At 41.3% G+C, this 16,405-nt stretch overlaps 2 protein-coding genes across 6 annotated transcripts in view; both read left to right on the top strand.

Moving 5' to 3' along the window:
• The window catches only part of atp6v1ba (ATPase, H+ transporting, lysosomal, V1 subunit B, member a), a 42,740-nt gene extending 35,754 nt beyond the window's left edge, over positions 1-6,986 (top strand). The window contains exons 10-14 of the mRNA XM_031755017.2: positions 2,289-2,439; positions 2,916-2,998; positions 3,878-3,982; positions 4,091-4,220; positions 5,798-6,986. Coding sequence (XP_031610877.1) covers positions 2,289-2,439; positions 2,916-2,998; positions 3,878-3,982; positions 4,091-4,220; positions 5,798-5,940 — 612 coding nt within the window. The 3' untranslated portion in view covers positions 5,941-6,986. The remainder of the gene's footprint in view (positions 1-2,288; positions 2,440-2,915; positions 2,999-3,877; positions 3,983-4,090; positions 4,221-5,797) is intronic.
• Positions 6,987-7,246: 260 nt separating this feature from the next.
• The window catches only part of shtn1 (shootin 1), a 35,032-nt gene continuing 25,873 nt past the window's right edge, over positions 7,247-16,405 (top strand). Inside the window, exons 1-4 of one of the 5 annotated variants that reach the window (XM_039621519.1) lie at positions 7,247-7,366; positions 10,967-11,019; positions 11,458-11,538; positions 12,286-12,346. In XM_039621519.1, the coding sequence (XP_039477453.1) occupies positions 7,261-7,366; positions 10,967-11,019; positions 11,458-11,538; positions 12,286-12,346 (301 nt within the window). In that variant the 5' untranslated portion in view covers positions 7,247-7,260. Of the gene's footprint in view, positions 7,367-7,974; positions 8,122-10,966; positions 11,020-11,457; positions 11,539-12,285; positions 12,347-16,405 lie in introns of those variants that run through there. The other 4 variants (XM_039621520.1, XM_039621518.1, XM_039621521.1 and 1 more) reach the window with 4 other exon arrangements.

Here is a 16,405-nt window from a genome sequence, read left to right as displayed (position 1 = left end):
CACATTTCCATGGCTGATATTTGTTGGCGGAGGCAATAAATGCCTCTGAAGGCAGGCTTTTTACTGTGTAATTGCATGCAAGTTGTACCTCTGTGGGTGAAAACAAAAGCCAGATCTTCATGGCTGTTGGTGGATTATATATCCATTGTGAAAGAGGCTTTGCTGAGCAATGTTCTGCAGGAAACCTGAGATGCTGCCATATCCCAGGTAAATATAAATGAGCTGAATAATCCCTTCAGGCTCAACGTCATCTGTAGAAGAAAGCTAACGTGGGCAGGGAGTTCTAGGATTTAATACTGAGAAGAAGTTGTTTTTAAATGTGTCCTTTTCCATCTGCTCTCTCACTCTGCCACACACATATATATATATATATATATATATATATATATATATATATATATATATATATATATATATATATATATATATATATATATATATATATATATATATATATATATATATATATATATATATATATATATATATATATATATATATATATATATATATATATATATATATATATATATATATATATATATATATATATATATATATATATATATATATATATATATATATATATATATATATATATATATATATATATATATATATATATATATATATATATATATATATATATATATATATATATATATATATATATATATATATATATATATATATATATATATATATATATATATATATATATATATATATATATATATATATATATATATATATATATATATATATATATATATATATATATATATATATATATATATATATATATATATATATATATATATATATATATATATATATATATATATATATATATATGTATATATATATATATATATATATATATATATATATGTGTGTGTATATATATATATATATGTCACATATTCAGCAGTGTATGGTAAATACTGAATCCTCTCTCAAGCAGCACCCAATTTAAAACCTCAGCAACATTAGCACAAAGGTGATAGACTCACTAAAGTCGTGAGCTCCTGCTGAAAGGGAGAATAATGTGTCCTTCAGTCTACTAGGAAATACCTTAACTTCATTATTGTAGGTCTGGCTTTAAAAGGAAATGGACCCCCCCCCCGATCCCCACTCTCCTCACACCCACTGCCCTCCTTTCTCCTTGTTGCGAGGAGTCGGGTCCTCTCGACTCACTCTTTTGTGTCTCCGTAATAATCCTTTTGTGTTGCACAGTTTGCTGTTTCAATATGTTGGCACAGCACAGTGTGGGTTTTTAAAGGGTGCATGTGTGTTTGCTGTCCATAACCTTGGCACATGAACGGCTGCACCAATAGTCAACTGAGCCTCGGGCAACTCGATGAGTAATTCAGCATGTACAAAGAGCCGGGACATTAACATTTAACTTCTGTTTCCATTCACAAGCGTGAAGGTTGAATTTTGCATTGACTCTGCTGTTCAGAATAGTGTAGACTGCCCATCAACCTTTGAATCCACAGATGAATAGGATCCATTTTCTTTCCCTCTTGCTCTGAATCCGGTTAACTTTTAGAACAAAGATTTGCTTTGGTCATTTTTGTAGAGGGTCTCAAAGAGAATGGCAACAATTCCAACCAGCTCTTTGCCTCTTTTGTAACCAAAATGGAAGAGTTGGCATCACTTGACTCTGCAGAAGTAAAGGCTAGTGTTTATGTCTTTGTTTTGAGTCTTACAATAATTTTATGTCTTCAGTTTGAATGCCAAATCCTGTTTTGCAGCCCCTTTACCCTAAGGATGAAAGCTGCAGAATGATGACGTACCAACCCTGAATTTGTTTCAGACCAAATTTAAATCAGGTGTGTGTGAACACACTCATATAGCAGCTATCAGTTTTTAGAGTTTCTTTTTCCAAACATATTGGACTTGGAGGGGATCATTCCCTGACCTTGGTCCAGGGTCACAGTGGTGAGCAGCACCACCGCCTCACACCAACAGCGTTTCAGACCTTGGAGTTTGTGTGTTCTTCCTCTTCCAGTCTACTCCAGCTTCCTCCCATAGGCCAAAGACACACACATTAGGTCACCATGGATGTGTGGTAAATAACTGCAGATCCATGGTTAACTGTAACCAGTCTAAAGTGTTTGGACTGGCCAGTAAGACCAGTAAAGACTAGACTATGTCCAATACCAGTGACCAAAATAAATGACACAACTTTAACATTTTTCCCAGATGTGATTCAAATATAAAGCAAATGGGAATGTGTATTTACAGCCTTTGTCTTGCTTCCCCCAACTCCTCCTCACCTTTAGGTCTCTGCTGCCCGAGAAGAAGTACCCGGGCGTCGAGGGTTTCCTGGCTACATGTACACCGATCTGGCCACCATCTATGAACGCGCCGGCAGAGTGGAAGGCAGAAGCGGCTCCATCACCCAGATCCCCATTCTGACCATGCCCAACGATGGTGAGAGCACACCGCCTGCAACAAAAGCTGCCATAGCTCTGAACCTGAAGCGTATTACTCATTTTTCTACCTGTGTGTGTTTTGTGTGTGGTCATCACAGTCACCCACCTTATATGATAATTCCCTGTCCTTAAATGAATTAATCTGTCCACGAGGCGACTGAATTAATGGAGGAGGTATCTAAAATGGAATGAGTAGACATTTTTGATGCCTTCAGTTACCATGGGAACGTGTATGAAGAGCCTGCTCCTGTCTGGTTGAACACGAGCCCCCCCCATTACAACACTGCAGGGAGGGTGATGGTGTTGGCTTTTACAAAACACTGCTGGTGTTTCCAAGGGCTCTCTGCTCTGGAGTAACACAGACTCTGTGCTGGTGCAGTTTGAATGGCTGACAGTCAGCGAGTTACATATCGTCTTCATATTCATCGTGTTCCAGCGAGTACGTTCAACAAATGCATTTGTCTCTTTGAACAGACATCACTCATCCAATTCCTGATCTGACTGGATACATCACAGAGGGCCAGGTGTATGTGGACAGACAGCTGCACAACAGACAGGTATGTGTCAGTCAGGGCTTTGAACCTGTGGTTTCACACGTGCCTCACTTTAAAACCTGAAAAACTATATCAACATAATGATAACTGGCCATAACTGGTTCTCAATATTATTCTGTCAGATACATTTGGCCAGGTCCTCCGTGTCCACCTGAGACGGCTCTATCACATCTGTCACTACAGTAATCAGTCTTTGTACCAAGAGCACATGCTCACTACACACATGTAGATCTACATGTTTGATGGACACTCGACCAAACAGAAACATGTTTTTTTTTTAAGTAAAAGTTGTTTTTTAACGTTGTCTGACAAAGTCAGTATGACAGGAAATGATAACCTGCCAGAAGGAGAGTCTTTGATCCATGTGCTGCACATGTGGTTTTTCCTCAAACGTTGATGTGTTTCACGTGAGTCGGTCTCCTCTAAGGTTACGATCCAAGCTCATAAACCTAAGCTAGACTGAAGACTCTTTAGTTTAGGGGCAGCTGTTCCAAACTACATGATCCTGTACATTTCAAAGTGAAGACTCATCAAACTGTAGCTCTGCTCTCCGTGCTGTACCTTTCTCAGGTGATGTGTTTTTGGACAGCAGCAGGGACACTTGGGACTATGAGCCGTGAATGTTAGAGCACAGCTTGCTGAGGAGTTTGTCCATATCTTGTTCCACACCCAGACTTTTCATCCCAGTTAAATCTGACTTTGGTCAGAGTTGTTTGGACAGGTCTGACCAAAGACATCAGACTGCAGTGTGGACACAGCGCAGAGCCTTTGAAAGAGCCGGCCTGTTTTTCTCTCATTTGGAACTGAACAGTTGCTACAGTTGCCATTTGTGCTTTTCCACAATATCCAGTAACACCTGTAACCTCATTCTACGTCTTTCAGATCTACCCACCTATCAACGTGCTGCCCTCTCTGTCCCGTTTAATGAAGTCTGCCATTGGAGAGGGCATGACCAGGAAGGACCATGCTGATGTGTCAAACCAGCTGGTAAACAGTCTCACACGTTGCACCATGAATAATGTGTATGAAGAGGGCAGCAGTGTTTGGTATGCAGCAGTAATAGTTCACACAGTGAGTGTGTGTCTTTGTCTGCAGTATGCCTGTTATGCTATCGGTAAGGATGTGCAGGCCATGAAGGCCGTGGTGGGAGAAGAGGCGCTCACCTCTGATGATCTGCTGTATCTGGAGTTCCTGCAGAAGTTTGAAAAGAACTTTATTGCTCAGGGTAAGAAAAACCATCTGCACACCTACAGACTGGTTTACAGCAGCTTTGTATTCACACTGTGTGTAACAGGAATGTGTCCGTGACACTGTAACACAACATTTCATATACAGCATTTTATTCACATTGTTTTCTCCTACTTTCCTTCATCTGTCACCTCATTAACACCTTTATTAGGTTCAATTTATGGGTTCGGTCAGGAGTTTAACGTATTTATAAAAGGTTGATTAGAACAGCTGAAGGAGGAAAGCAGGGCAAGATGAACTGCTTCAACTAACTGATAGCTTTTATTTTTAAAGTTTCACTTATTTGAAGCATCTTGAGAGACTAAGGGCCTTTATTTTGAAGGTGTGTCTCCTCCCTCCTCCTTCATCGTGTGAGTCAGCTTCCTCGTAGTGCTGGATGGTTTTTGTGACTGCACTTGGGGACACATTCAGAGCTGTTCCTCTGTCCCTTCAGTTCTTAAACTAATGATGGACGGTGGTTTGTCTTTACTTGGCTGGTTGGTTCTTCATGATCACCACCTGGGACCCTCAGCCTCGTGTGGAGGATCAGCTGTGCTTCCGGTCCATTGGACCCTGCTATGAAGCTCAGCTCAGTGTTTGCACTGCAGTCACAGTGAAGGTTGTGTTGTTGCTCAGAGTTATTCATTTTGAATATGATTTGTAACATTGTTACGTTTTAGCCAACAACAGATATTAAGTTATTATCTCACAGCAGTGAGGTCAGCCTGTAATCAGCATGTAAAGTAATCTAAGAATGAAACTATGGGCTGTTTTTCTTCTCTGTCAGAGCGCTCCGCTGTGAATACCTGCAGTTATTTTGGCATTTATTGTATGTCTGAGGTTACGTTTGTTCCTGGAAAATATTGATCTGCGAAGGTTCCTTCTTTTCTTCCCTTTGAGTGACTAACATGTTAAAATGGCGTAATCTTCTTGGTAAATACTGTACATACAGAGCCTGATTCCTCTTTTCAACACTAATAGATTCGAGTAGTGCAGCAGAGAGAAATATGTTCCCCTGTGCGTCCCGACAGCAGTATCCAAAGCATGTGGGAGACATAAGAGCAGAAGCACACGTCAGAGTTTATATGGAGGTGACGACGGCTCTGCAGATGTCAGTGATGGGGCTGAGACTGCTGCAGGTTACTCAGGGCTCACTGATCATTTCAGCACAGACACTTTCAGTTATTAGCTGCTGCTGAGACGGTTTGGATAAACTGAACTTTGGTTAAAAAATTAAAGCACGATGAAAAGGCGTGTGACATTCTCCAGAGTACTTCATCATGGAGTACACACCACACATTACATTTCCTCATGTCAGTGTTTAATCAGCGAGTAACTGACGTGCTCTTTGTGTTATTGTAGGGTCTACCTTACAGTATAAAGCACCTTTGTTTCTCTATAAATACACCTGACATTAATAAGAGGCATTTTCATTGTTGTGTTCACGTCACGTTTCTATTTTAAAGAAGAAAACTGCACCTTCTGATAAAAGCTACCTGTAGGGTTACTGCAGTTATAACACTGGATGTGTTGGTGTGTTTACTTTTTGCTAACTGTGATTGCTCTGTGTCTCAGGCCCATACGACAACAGGACGGTGTACGAAACCTTAGACATCGGCTGGCAGCTGCTGCGAATCTTCCCCAAGGAGATGCTCAAGAGGATCCCTCAGAGCACCCTGGCAGAGTTTTACCCCCGAGAGTCTGCTGCTCGTCACTGAGGCACACTTCACCATGCTCTGGTTCTGCTAACACACCCTGTTTCCATGTCTCAGTAATAATATCCCCCTTCTTTAGATTCACTGTAGTGTGTTCGTGTATGAAAAGTGTCTGAGTAAAGAGTAAGCGTATCCTAATCGGTCCTTATTTATTGTGCTGTTATATATCGAGATATCTTCTTTTTCAAATAAAGCCCAACGAAAGCAAAGCAACAGGTTTCCTGTAGAGACCCATGATGATACCACCATGTTCTAAGAAATCCCTTAAATTACAATCATCTTTATGACTGATATTAGCACAGATTTAATATCATAATTTAGTAACTGTACGGAAACAAACGTTCAGGTGCTGGAGTTTGTTTTAAGAGCGGTCAGTCCTCTTTACTCTCCGTGTTACGTGGACCTGGATGCGTTCTTGTCTCTGGACCTTCTTGCTTCTTCTCTGCATTTACATTTTGGTGGTGTTTTGATTTGTCTTGCAAAAACATGAGTGAGTGTATTTTAAAGAAATCACATCTGTCTGCAGAAACAGTTTATTGTGCAACCATGGTTCTGTGAGTTTACATTAAATTATATGACATATGAAATTATATGTTGTGTGTCCTGGATCATTGTCCCCTCCTGCCAACATCTGAGCTAATATATCTGTTACTGGCTGTAACAAAAGTATAAATATGTAACTACAAGGCTGCTGCATACTTTCTTTGTTAGAGCTGTGAACTGTAAATCAGCTCTCCTAGTTTCTGCTGAGACACCCAGTGTCCTCTCTCACTGCCTTCATCAGCTGTTAGCATCAGATGAGCCAGTGTGACAGTTAAGCTAACATCATCCTGATACAGGTCACAATGTGCTGCACACAAGAAGAGCCAGAGATAAATGAAGGCTTTCTGTTTAATGTTGGTCTGGTTTCTATTTAATTCTTACAGAATGTGTTTGAATAGAAAATTAATATGCAAAGAAAAAAACCAAGCAGCTGTGTGAGGTCACTCTATGATAGTCGAAGCCACGGTTCATTTATTGTGACTGAAGTGAATAAAAAGTGGACTAAACGGGCAGCATCGTTATTCTGTTGCATGTGTTTGTTTACTTCTGCTGTTGATATGTCTTTGTTTAATGTTGATGTCCGCGTGCCAGAATATTTATGGGCCGGGCTGAAATCGGTCACCGAGTATTATTATTATCATCATTATTATTATTATATTTGTTGTTTTTGTTCTTTTTAATCATTTTGAGATTAAAGTGGAGATTCTGGTTGTCCGGAGACGAAGCTCCACGGTCAGTGAAGGTCGTGCTTCAGAGCCGGTTTTTATTACAAGGAAGGAAATGATTTCTGTTCTCGCACATAAACACAGTGAGGTGATAAACACAAGGATGTTCAAAAGGAGAGCTGCTCAGGTCACACGGAAACCCACACAACCGTTGTGCCAAGGTAGGGGTCTGTGGAAAGGACATTTCTATACAGACGAGCTTTTAAGTTCTGTTTTCATTGTTTTATATTATTATTCATATTTCTGGTTTTATTGAGGAGCACTTTGTGACTTTTATCTATGAAACGTGCTGTATAAATACATTTGAGTTACATTTAACTAGACGTGTGAGTAGTGACGTTTAGCGAAACAGCGAGAGATGAGCGCCGTTACGTTACCGACAGAAATGACACGTTTATCATTGTCACGTGGTGTCGGACGTTTTGCCTGATTATTTGTATCCTCTGTATCTTTACTGCATCTTTACTGTATAAAGAGCTAAGACCTCCAAAGCTGCAGGAGTAATAAGTCCTTGTAGGAAGTGTTTGGGAACTAAAAATCAAGAATGACAGATACAAGGTTACATCCTCGTACAATAAAGACGCCTGTTTCATGAAGCCATCTACACTAAGCTTGTTGTAAAGGGTGCAGCAGCCGTGCAGTTTGTCTTCAATCAGCTGTAATCCGCACATTTCGACTTTATTCTCAAAATAATCAATAATATTGTTCCTAATCCTAATGTGGCCCTTATGCTCACTCCTAGCGTCTCTTGTCTGTGCTATCTCAGCTGCACTCTTATCTCGTGCCGTGCGCCAGTGTCCACCTGGGCAGGTGTGTCTTGAAAGAACACTTCCTGTTGAACTTTGGACAAGGATTTTTGTCATGGCTGCGGAGGAACTCGACAGAATTAATGTTATTACAAACCTGTCGAATCAGGGTAAGTTTCTTTTCTGTTCCCTGCCCTGTAACAGTGTTTCCAGTAGTAACACTGCATTTTACTACAGTGACATCACAGCCCAGCAGTTGTAAGATCCTGAAGAGTGTCTTTAAGATTTACTGCTTGCCTAGTGTCGAGGGCTGGATTATCACATAGCTGCTTATTTGCCTTCTCTAAGGATTTTGTTTCTATGGCCAAAGGTGTGTGCAGTAAGATGCTGCTTTAACTTGACATAACAACTCTGCCAAAGTCTAACGTGGCCTGTGGATTAAACACCTAATCTTAAAGCAAGCCTGTGGTGAAAAAAGAGGTTGGACCCCTCATGTTATACTACGTAGAGCATACTTTGGTTGTGACAGCAAGAGAAGGACACATGTTAGGCAGGATAATCCATTTAGATGACCTCCTTTTGGGTTTTGCGCACGCTTGCTCACTGTCGTGGCTCACTGGGCTACTTGATGAAACTTAAAATGGGTCCCAGTGGGAGAAACGTTTCGTCACTCATCCAAGTGACTGTTTCAGTCACTAAATGCAGGTTTACCCAACATTATAAACAGTTTGTATAATGAATGAACAATGGGCTGGGAGGTTATTGATCAGTAATCTGCACTTTGTCATGAACACTGACCAACGGCCATGAGTACCATTCACAGAGAGTTGGGGAATGGCTGCAATCACAGCATTGTAAGATGTACCCTTAGGCCCCCTCCTCCATTCAGAGATGGTCTTTCCCTTTTCACGTAAATGGCCTCCTTGACTCCGCCCTCAAACCAGCGTTCCTCCCTGTCCAGGATGTGTACATCCTCATCGTTGAAAGAGTGTCCACTGGCCTGTAGGTGTAAATAGACTGCAGAGTCCTGGCCTGATGAGGTCGCTCTTCTGTGTTGTGCCATCCTCTTCGCCAGAGGTTGTTTGGTTTCCCCGATGTATAAATCCTGGCACTTAACAGCGTACACCATGTTACTCTGTTTGTGTCGGGGGACCCGATCCTTGGGGTGGACCAGTTTTTGGTGCAGCGTATTTTGGGGTTTAAAAGCCACAGAGACTCGGCGATACTCCTGACACGTACAGGATCACTACAGGTTTTCGCTTAGGCAGCGGTTGTCCTTCTCTCCTGGATCGGCTGGAGCTTTCTTTAGGAGCTTTCTCTGCTTTGACAAAAGTCCAGCTGGGATAACCACATTTACTCAGGGCCTTCTTGATGTGCTGTTCTTCTGCTTCGCTGGCCGCTGTGTCTGTGGGGATGGTGTTCACTCTGTGTTGTGTTGTAATCTGCAGTCAGCTCTGACTCAGCTCTGATGCTATCTAATTATGTAACATATGTGGAGAATGACTCTAGACAGGCTCAGCTGGCAGTTGGACGTGCTGCTTTGTTAGCCCGGAGATCATCGAGATGTCAGAATCAGAACACTTTCCCAGAGCAAACACGATAAGAACTAACTAAACTAAATAAAAATAAATATATTACAAAGTTACAAAATAGAACTAATAGCTCTAATTATAAATATGCCAGTACAATACACAAAGTGAAATGTATAAAGTTGACATTGAGGTGCCCCTCATATTATATTGGCTTACAGTTTGTGATATTAAGGGTGTGTAATCATTACAGTGCGTACTTGTGCTTTAAATGGAGGAACTGTACAGAGAGAGATTCACAGGCAGGAGTGATTTCCTGTGTCTGTGAGTGGTGCGTTTGGGTAATCTCAGTCTTTCACTGAACGTGCTCCTGTGACGACAGCACACGATGGAGTGGGTGGAGGTATCCAGCTTTGTCCTTAACCTGGACAACATCCGCCTGGCTGACACCACCTGTTGGATGGCCTGAATCCAGTGATGGTCTTCATGCAGACCGCTCTCATGCCGCTCTCTCGAGTTCCTGCTCCAGCTTTCTCTTATACTTAGCCTCTCTGAACATTCTCACCTTCTCTCTTCTTGTCCTTGAGGAGGGCTGTGATGTCCGTAGTCACCCACAGCTTTTTATTTGGGAGCAATGCACAGTCCAAGCTGGGACAACGGAGTTGGTGCACAGGGTTATGTAATCATTACGACCAGTAATATAACCTGGCCCTTGTCAGAGCAAAGATACATAATGATGTTTGAGGCATGTTCTGAAAACACTTGGGTTAAGTGTGTTTTTTTTAGTATAACTAAAGTTAAAACGTGATGTTGTGACAACGTCACTCGACATAATTCTGCAATCGGCTCTGTGACTGATTAACGGGACAAAATAAAAAGGACGACGTTCCTTCTGTTTTCACGTGTTTTTACTGTCCGACTAAGAGAAAGTGAATCAGTGAGTGAATCAAACTCCTTACCTGTGTGATAATAAGCTTTCCAACAAGTGTATTGTACGGTTGTGGTCAGACGTTTATGCGCACTCGTCATGAGCACAAATGTCATGGTAAGATTTTTCCAGGATGGAATGACTGTACTGCACACATGTTTGATGGCTGTAAGAAAAACAGGAATAGGATGCACACACAGAAGACCGTGTTGTACAGATCAGATGGAGTAAAGCCTTCCTTTAATTCCTCTTAAATATAGTCCTATTACAAAGTAGCACAACAATCTATTTCATTTTTTTCTTTAACGCAATTTATCTACACATGTATTATGGAAGGTAGTTTCCTGCACTACGTACACGTAAGCCAGTTATATTTAGACGGTACTATATTCGAAATCGCGTGCTATAATAGTCCTGTGACACGACATAAGCGTGACAGGATGAGACGTTATCACATGCTAGAGAAGCTTCCACAGGACTCTTGAAGATGAAATGAGCACGTTCTTTACTGTGACTGAGTGATGGCGATGGCTTACTGGCACCCTTTGCTCCCCACAGCCCTGCATGAGTATGAGGACCTTCAGAGAAAGCAAGAGACTACAGCCATGGAAGTAAGTGTTACAATCTAATATTCACAGTCTGCAGACCTGGATCAGCTCTGACCATCTCTGATCCAGGTCACCTACAGTAGCAACAAGTGTAACAGCTGTGATAGATGAGAACAGTTGGTACTCGCAGTAATAGAAGCCGGCCGAGCAGCAGGGCAGCAGGGTAACACTTCTTTCTTTGTTTATTTGAACAATAAAAACACCATTAACAAAAATATTTTGGTTTCAAAGTGATTAAAAAGCGTCGAGCTGATAATAACCTCGAGCAGGTCCAGTACTCAGTGTTGTGTTAAATAGCTGCCATGATCACATTTTTGTTATTGTCTAAAACTAAGCAGATTGATTAGCAGATGAGAGGTCAGTGTGTGTGTAATATTTGTCTTTAACTGTTTCTAACACTGAGAATGAATGATGGCAAAAAATCACTTTTATCTCTCCAAGCTTACTTCCTCTTATCATTGCTGCAATATTTTTGTGACTGTTGCACACTGGAAACAATCACAGCAATGGAGCTTTTCACAGGTGAGCCTGAGTCACCTGCCAAGCTTTTGTTTCCATGCTCCATTTCTTAAATGTTTTCACACTAAGATTATCCTTCAAAGCCTGTGCGATTCCTCACACAGAACACGGATCATGATCAGGAATGGGAGAATTAATATAGAATTAGAATCAATATTGACTTCCATCCTGTTGTGAAGCTAATGTTGGGCAACGTAGTTAGACCTTTAGTGGTTAGGCCACGTTTGAACATTTCCCCTATTTCAGCAAATAGCATGGCGTCCAGTACAGGAACAATACTTGTTCATGAACATTTTAATCTACACAGTGTTCCAGGAAGTAATATCACTAATGTTGTACAGTACTGTTTTATTATGAGCAGTGACGGATTAAAAAATGAACTAGCTGCTATAATGGTGTCCATATCCTCCGTAAACACCTCAGTGAACTTAAGCTGAATACACCGTGTTGATCTTTAGCATTAAAACCAAACTGGATCATCTGTAAAGCTGAGTTTAGAAGAAAGTTTGACCAGATAATGATTTACTGATATTTAATGACAGAAACAACAGTGACTGAGGACTAAACATGGCTGCTAAACCAAAGGTCTGAGGTGCTCACAGAGACCATCAGGGGTTTTTCCCTTCATGGTCTTAATATAAACATAGTTTTATATATTTTCATTACATGACCTGCTTTTCCAGACTCTGAGCTGTGGCATTGCATAAAGGTTAATGATGAACTGAAGCTACTCTATGTGTCTTACATAAGTTCAAGAGGCTGGAAGAGGAGCGAGACGAGGCGATGAAGAAGCTCTCTGAGTTCCAGCAAGGTAAGTTCACCTGTGTCCAAAAGTGAGATCCCCATTGCACCAACACGTTTAACTCACTATTGTTTGCACATTAATGCTTAATACACATATCACAGATCTGAGCATGTGTCATACGTGTCCATGACGCTAACACTGGGTAGAACACACTGCATACAGTAGGTAATCCCAATCTAAGATTATGAAATTGTCCAGCATCTGTAGCTTTTTCTTTAGCACTCTTCCTGTTCTACATGTCAAAGTCTGTTTGTTGGCCAGAGAGTAAACGATGAACCTGGAGGCTCTTTGGTTTGGATTTATGTTTCTGTGAACAGTTTGAAAGACATGCATAGCTGACACATACGACTAACAGGAAATGCCTTTGGGCTTTTTGACAAATCCATATTCATCAACGTGTCATTAATGAATTACTTACAATGGAACTACAGTAATAAATTCACAAGCAAAAAGTAAGAAGTACAGTATGTATGTAACACAATAACTATCAAACTATCATAAATTAAACTGTTACAAAATCAAACTGCAGCTACATAAATAAAATCTGCACATACACCGATTGAGTGGTTTTAAAACACTAAATAATTACGTTTACAAGACAAAGATTAGTGCTTTTTCTCCCACGTGGAGTTTATTTCCTCCCGTGTCCCTACATTTAGAGAAGCTCAGCTACATTTGTGCAGTCAGCCAGCTGGATCTACAGCAGAGTAAGCCCTCGTCTTCATTCCTGCCAAAGCTTTTTCAAGTCAAATGCAGCGATCCAAGGACGTTCTAGTGTTGGTTTGTGAACCAGGTTTGGTTGCAATCATGCTGCTGCTGGAAAGTCCAGTAATTATTAGGCCTCCATCTGCACATTAGGACGATCACATTGTTCTTCACAAAGGATTTTAAAGACTCAAAGACCTGAAAATCAGGTTTCATCACTTCTGTGGCTGAACCACCGTCTGATCTCACACTGAGCTTGTGAAGCTCGTCATAAACGCTGCTGTTGCTGAGTTATAATTCAAAGCTTATCAAGTATAATTTCACTGAACAAGCAGACTTTATGTACAACAGTTTGTACATATTCCAGGTGACTTTTACACAGCCTTAAAGAATGAAAGCAGTGAGTTGTCTGGAAAACGAAGTGCTTGCTGGTTCAGTGTTGTACCTAAAGACTTCATCAGTGCTCCAGTAACTCTTTGGCATTTTTCTCTCCTGTATTGCTTTTAAAAGTTGAGGTCATTTCTCTTGTGAGGAATATTAATGGTGCTTCCACTCACAGTAAGACGTGCTACTGTTATGTGCATCCACTGCTGTCTGTGTCTCTTAAAACTTCTGAAGTTTGAGTCCTGTTATCATGTAAAAAGTGTAGGATTAGTTTGATTCAGTTGGGCTTAATAATGATCTGGTGGCTCTCTGGCCTCCTGTTGGTGTCACTTACAGCAGGCTTTTTAGGAACCAGCTGATTTTCAGAAATGGGAGTTTTGTCAGATTCCATTTCTGAACCTACAGGTATGATATACACAAATGTCCCCTCGATGTCTAATTATTGTATGTCTGGGTAATTTTGTGTACATCTATATGACCTGAAGCAGTAAAAGGTGCATATTCAAAACATTTCTTTTAGATTTTAGAGCAAAATCTCGAGACAATCTGTCTCCTGATATAGCTTCTAATGTAATTTGTCAAGATTTATTTTAAGATCAAGTTAGCATGGTGCTATATAATGTTGAATTGTACCATGCCATTACAGCAGTGTTTCCCAACCACTGGGCCGCAGCACATAGGTGTGTCAGGTGATCCACAGGTGTGCCGTGGATGGTTATCTGGTTCCACCTGATTGGTCCTCTAAGCTATCGGCGTGAGTAACGGGCGGAACAGTGATATTCTCTTCCACTAGAGGGCAGTACAACTACCTGCTCTAATTAAATGGGTTGCCAACTGCCAGTAAAACAGAGGAAGACGAAGGAGAAATGACACAATGCTGTGAGATGATGCAGCGCATAATGGCAATAGATAAATATTTGAAAAGTAGTCAGTGTGACCTGGTCCTGGAGAAAACTCCGGCCCAGGTGAAGGCCCTAGCATGAGAAGAAAGCAACAAAGCTATACTGGGGACAAACCAAGCTAAGTCTGCTATACCTGGTACTCAGGGAAAAATAACCCATATGCTGTTTGTGACATTGTTGTTTGGTGGTGTGCCGTGTGATTTTTCTAATGTGAAACGTGTCGTGGCTCCAAAAGGCTGGGAAACAGTGATATATGGTACAAAATAGTCATGACAGGTTGAACATTAGTCTCTGCAGGGATACAGTCATTTAGTGGCAATCACACACACACAGCATTACAGTGAGAAGTTGTTTACATTGTTTGTATTATAATATGACACTAAAAGCATAAAAAATCTGATCACAGAACAAAGATTGACGACAGATAGGAGCACAGTGAGGTATGAGACATGAGCAGGAACATGATATCACTCGCACTTGGAAAAGTTAGCTGCAGGCTAAACTAACGTGCCTATTTAACGGCAAGATGGCGCGCTGTAATAAATGTACATTGAAAACGATGGCAGCTGTGGAAATACGAGCCTGGATACAAATAATGGCACGTGAGCGGCACCGTTGCAGCTCCAGCTCCTTTTCTGAGCTTTTATCTGCTTCCTGGGATTGCAAACACATTTCAGGTGCTCCGCTGCACCATTCAATTGATTTTCCTTACAGGTTGCTATGACCACTTTAGTGGAGACAGAATTTGAAATGGGGCACCACATGTCAAAGGATGGAGCAAATAGTTTGTCTTTGTAACCATGACAGTTGTGTGGATTTTCATCTGAATAATTCTGGCCTGTACTCATGTATTCAGTGATTCTCCAGCCAAAACACATATTGTGTTTGACTTACGCGTTAATAGAGGCTGCCTCACTGTGCCAAGCAGCTGCATATTAGGACCTATTACGTGATTTCATAGCTCTTAGAAAATTGCTCCTATTCACAACGAAACGGCTGGGGGTGGGGCAGAAGTGTTGGGTGGGTGGTGGGTGGTGGGGAGCGGGGGCTGTGGGAGGATGTGACGAAAAGCCCCCAACACACAATCGTGCCTTTTCAATTGGCGATGGCAAGGTTGATGACAACATGACCATTGTGTTATAATGATAACACCACAAAGGCATCTGCCCCCCTCATCAAGGCTTCGCAGCGGCTGCAGATACAATTTAATTCACTGCTCCGTTGACGGCGCTGATACCATTATGTAGCACGTCGGCACAGGGGTAATCACTGTCGCTCCTGAGAGCGGGATGAAAAAAGACAAGCGTGAAAAAGAGGGGGGAAAGATGGAGGGACGATGATGGGGAGGCTGAAACTTACAATTAAGAATGCCAATTGTGATGTGTCAGAGCCCCCTGTGGACTCGTGCTCATATACTTGCAACGCTTCCAGCGCTGTTTATTTACCATGGCTACCAGTAATTATAATTAACACGTCATTTAGTTCGAGGCACCCTCTCGTAGGTTGCCGAGTGTGGACAGAGACAGAGAAGAGGCTGAGGAAGAAAACTGGCAGCTAAGTGCTATTGAGCGCCTGATACGGAGGACGGCAGAGTGGATATCGCCGAGCGCTGACGTTCATCAACTTCTTAATTAGGTGTCACCGGGGGGAAGGAATTGCCCACGGCAATGGCACTAATGCTTAATTTCTCCCTCACTCAGCCGTAATGTTTAATTAGTTAAGTGGCAGGGCAGTCTTTAGGGTGTTCTTCTCCTACCGAGGTACGATTGCAGCTCGAAACATTGTTGCTGTTTGGAAATTTTGTTCCCAGTGTTTTAATAAAACTGCTTTAATCACAGTTTTTCATATTAACGGTGAATCGGACCGCGGCATGTTCACAGTTTCACTCAGCTCCAAGAACCTGTTAGATTCTCAGGAAATAAACCACCTTCATTGTCTTTAGTAGTGCCAGGGTGTTGTCACTGGGTTTATGCTCTGCTGTACAGGCTCAAACTTTTTCTCTACATCTCTTTTAATCGATGCCTTCCAGTAATCTAACCTTTACTATTCATCCATACTTTATTTTTTACTGCCT

The sequence above is a fragment of the Oreochromis aureus genome, linkage group 13, assembly GCF_013358895.1.
Source record: "Oreochromis aureus strain Israel breed Guangdong linkage group 13, ZZ_aureus, whole genome shotgun sequence".
NCBI lineage: Eukaryota > Metazoa > Chordata > Actinopteri > Cichliformes > Cichlidae > Oreochromis > Oreochromis aureus.
The sequence above is the reverse complement of the archived record's forward strand: the minus strand, read 5'-3'. Positions and strand labels throughout refer to the sequence as shown.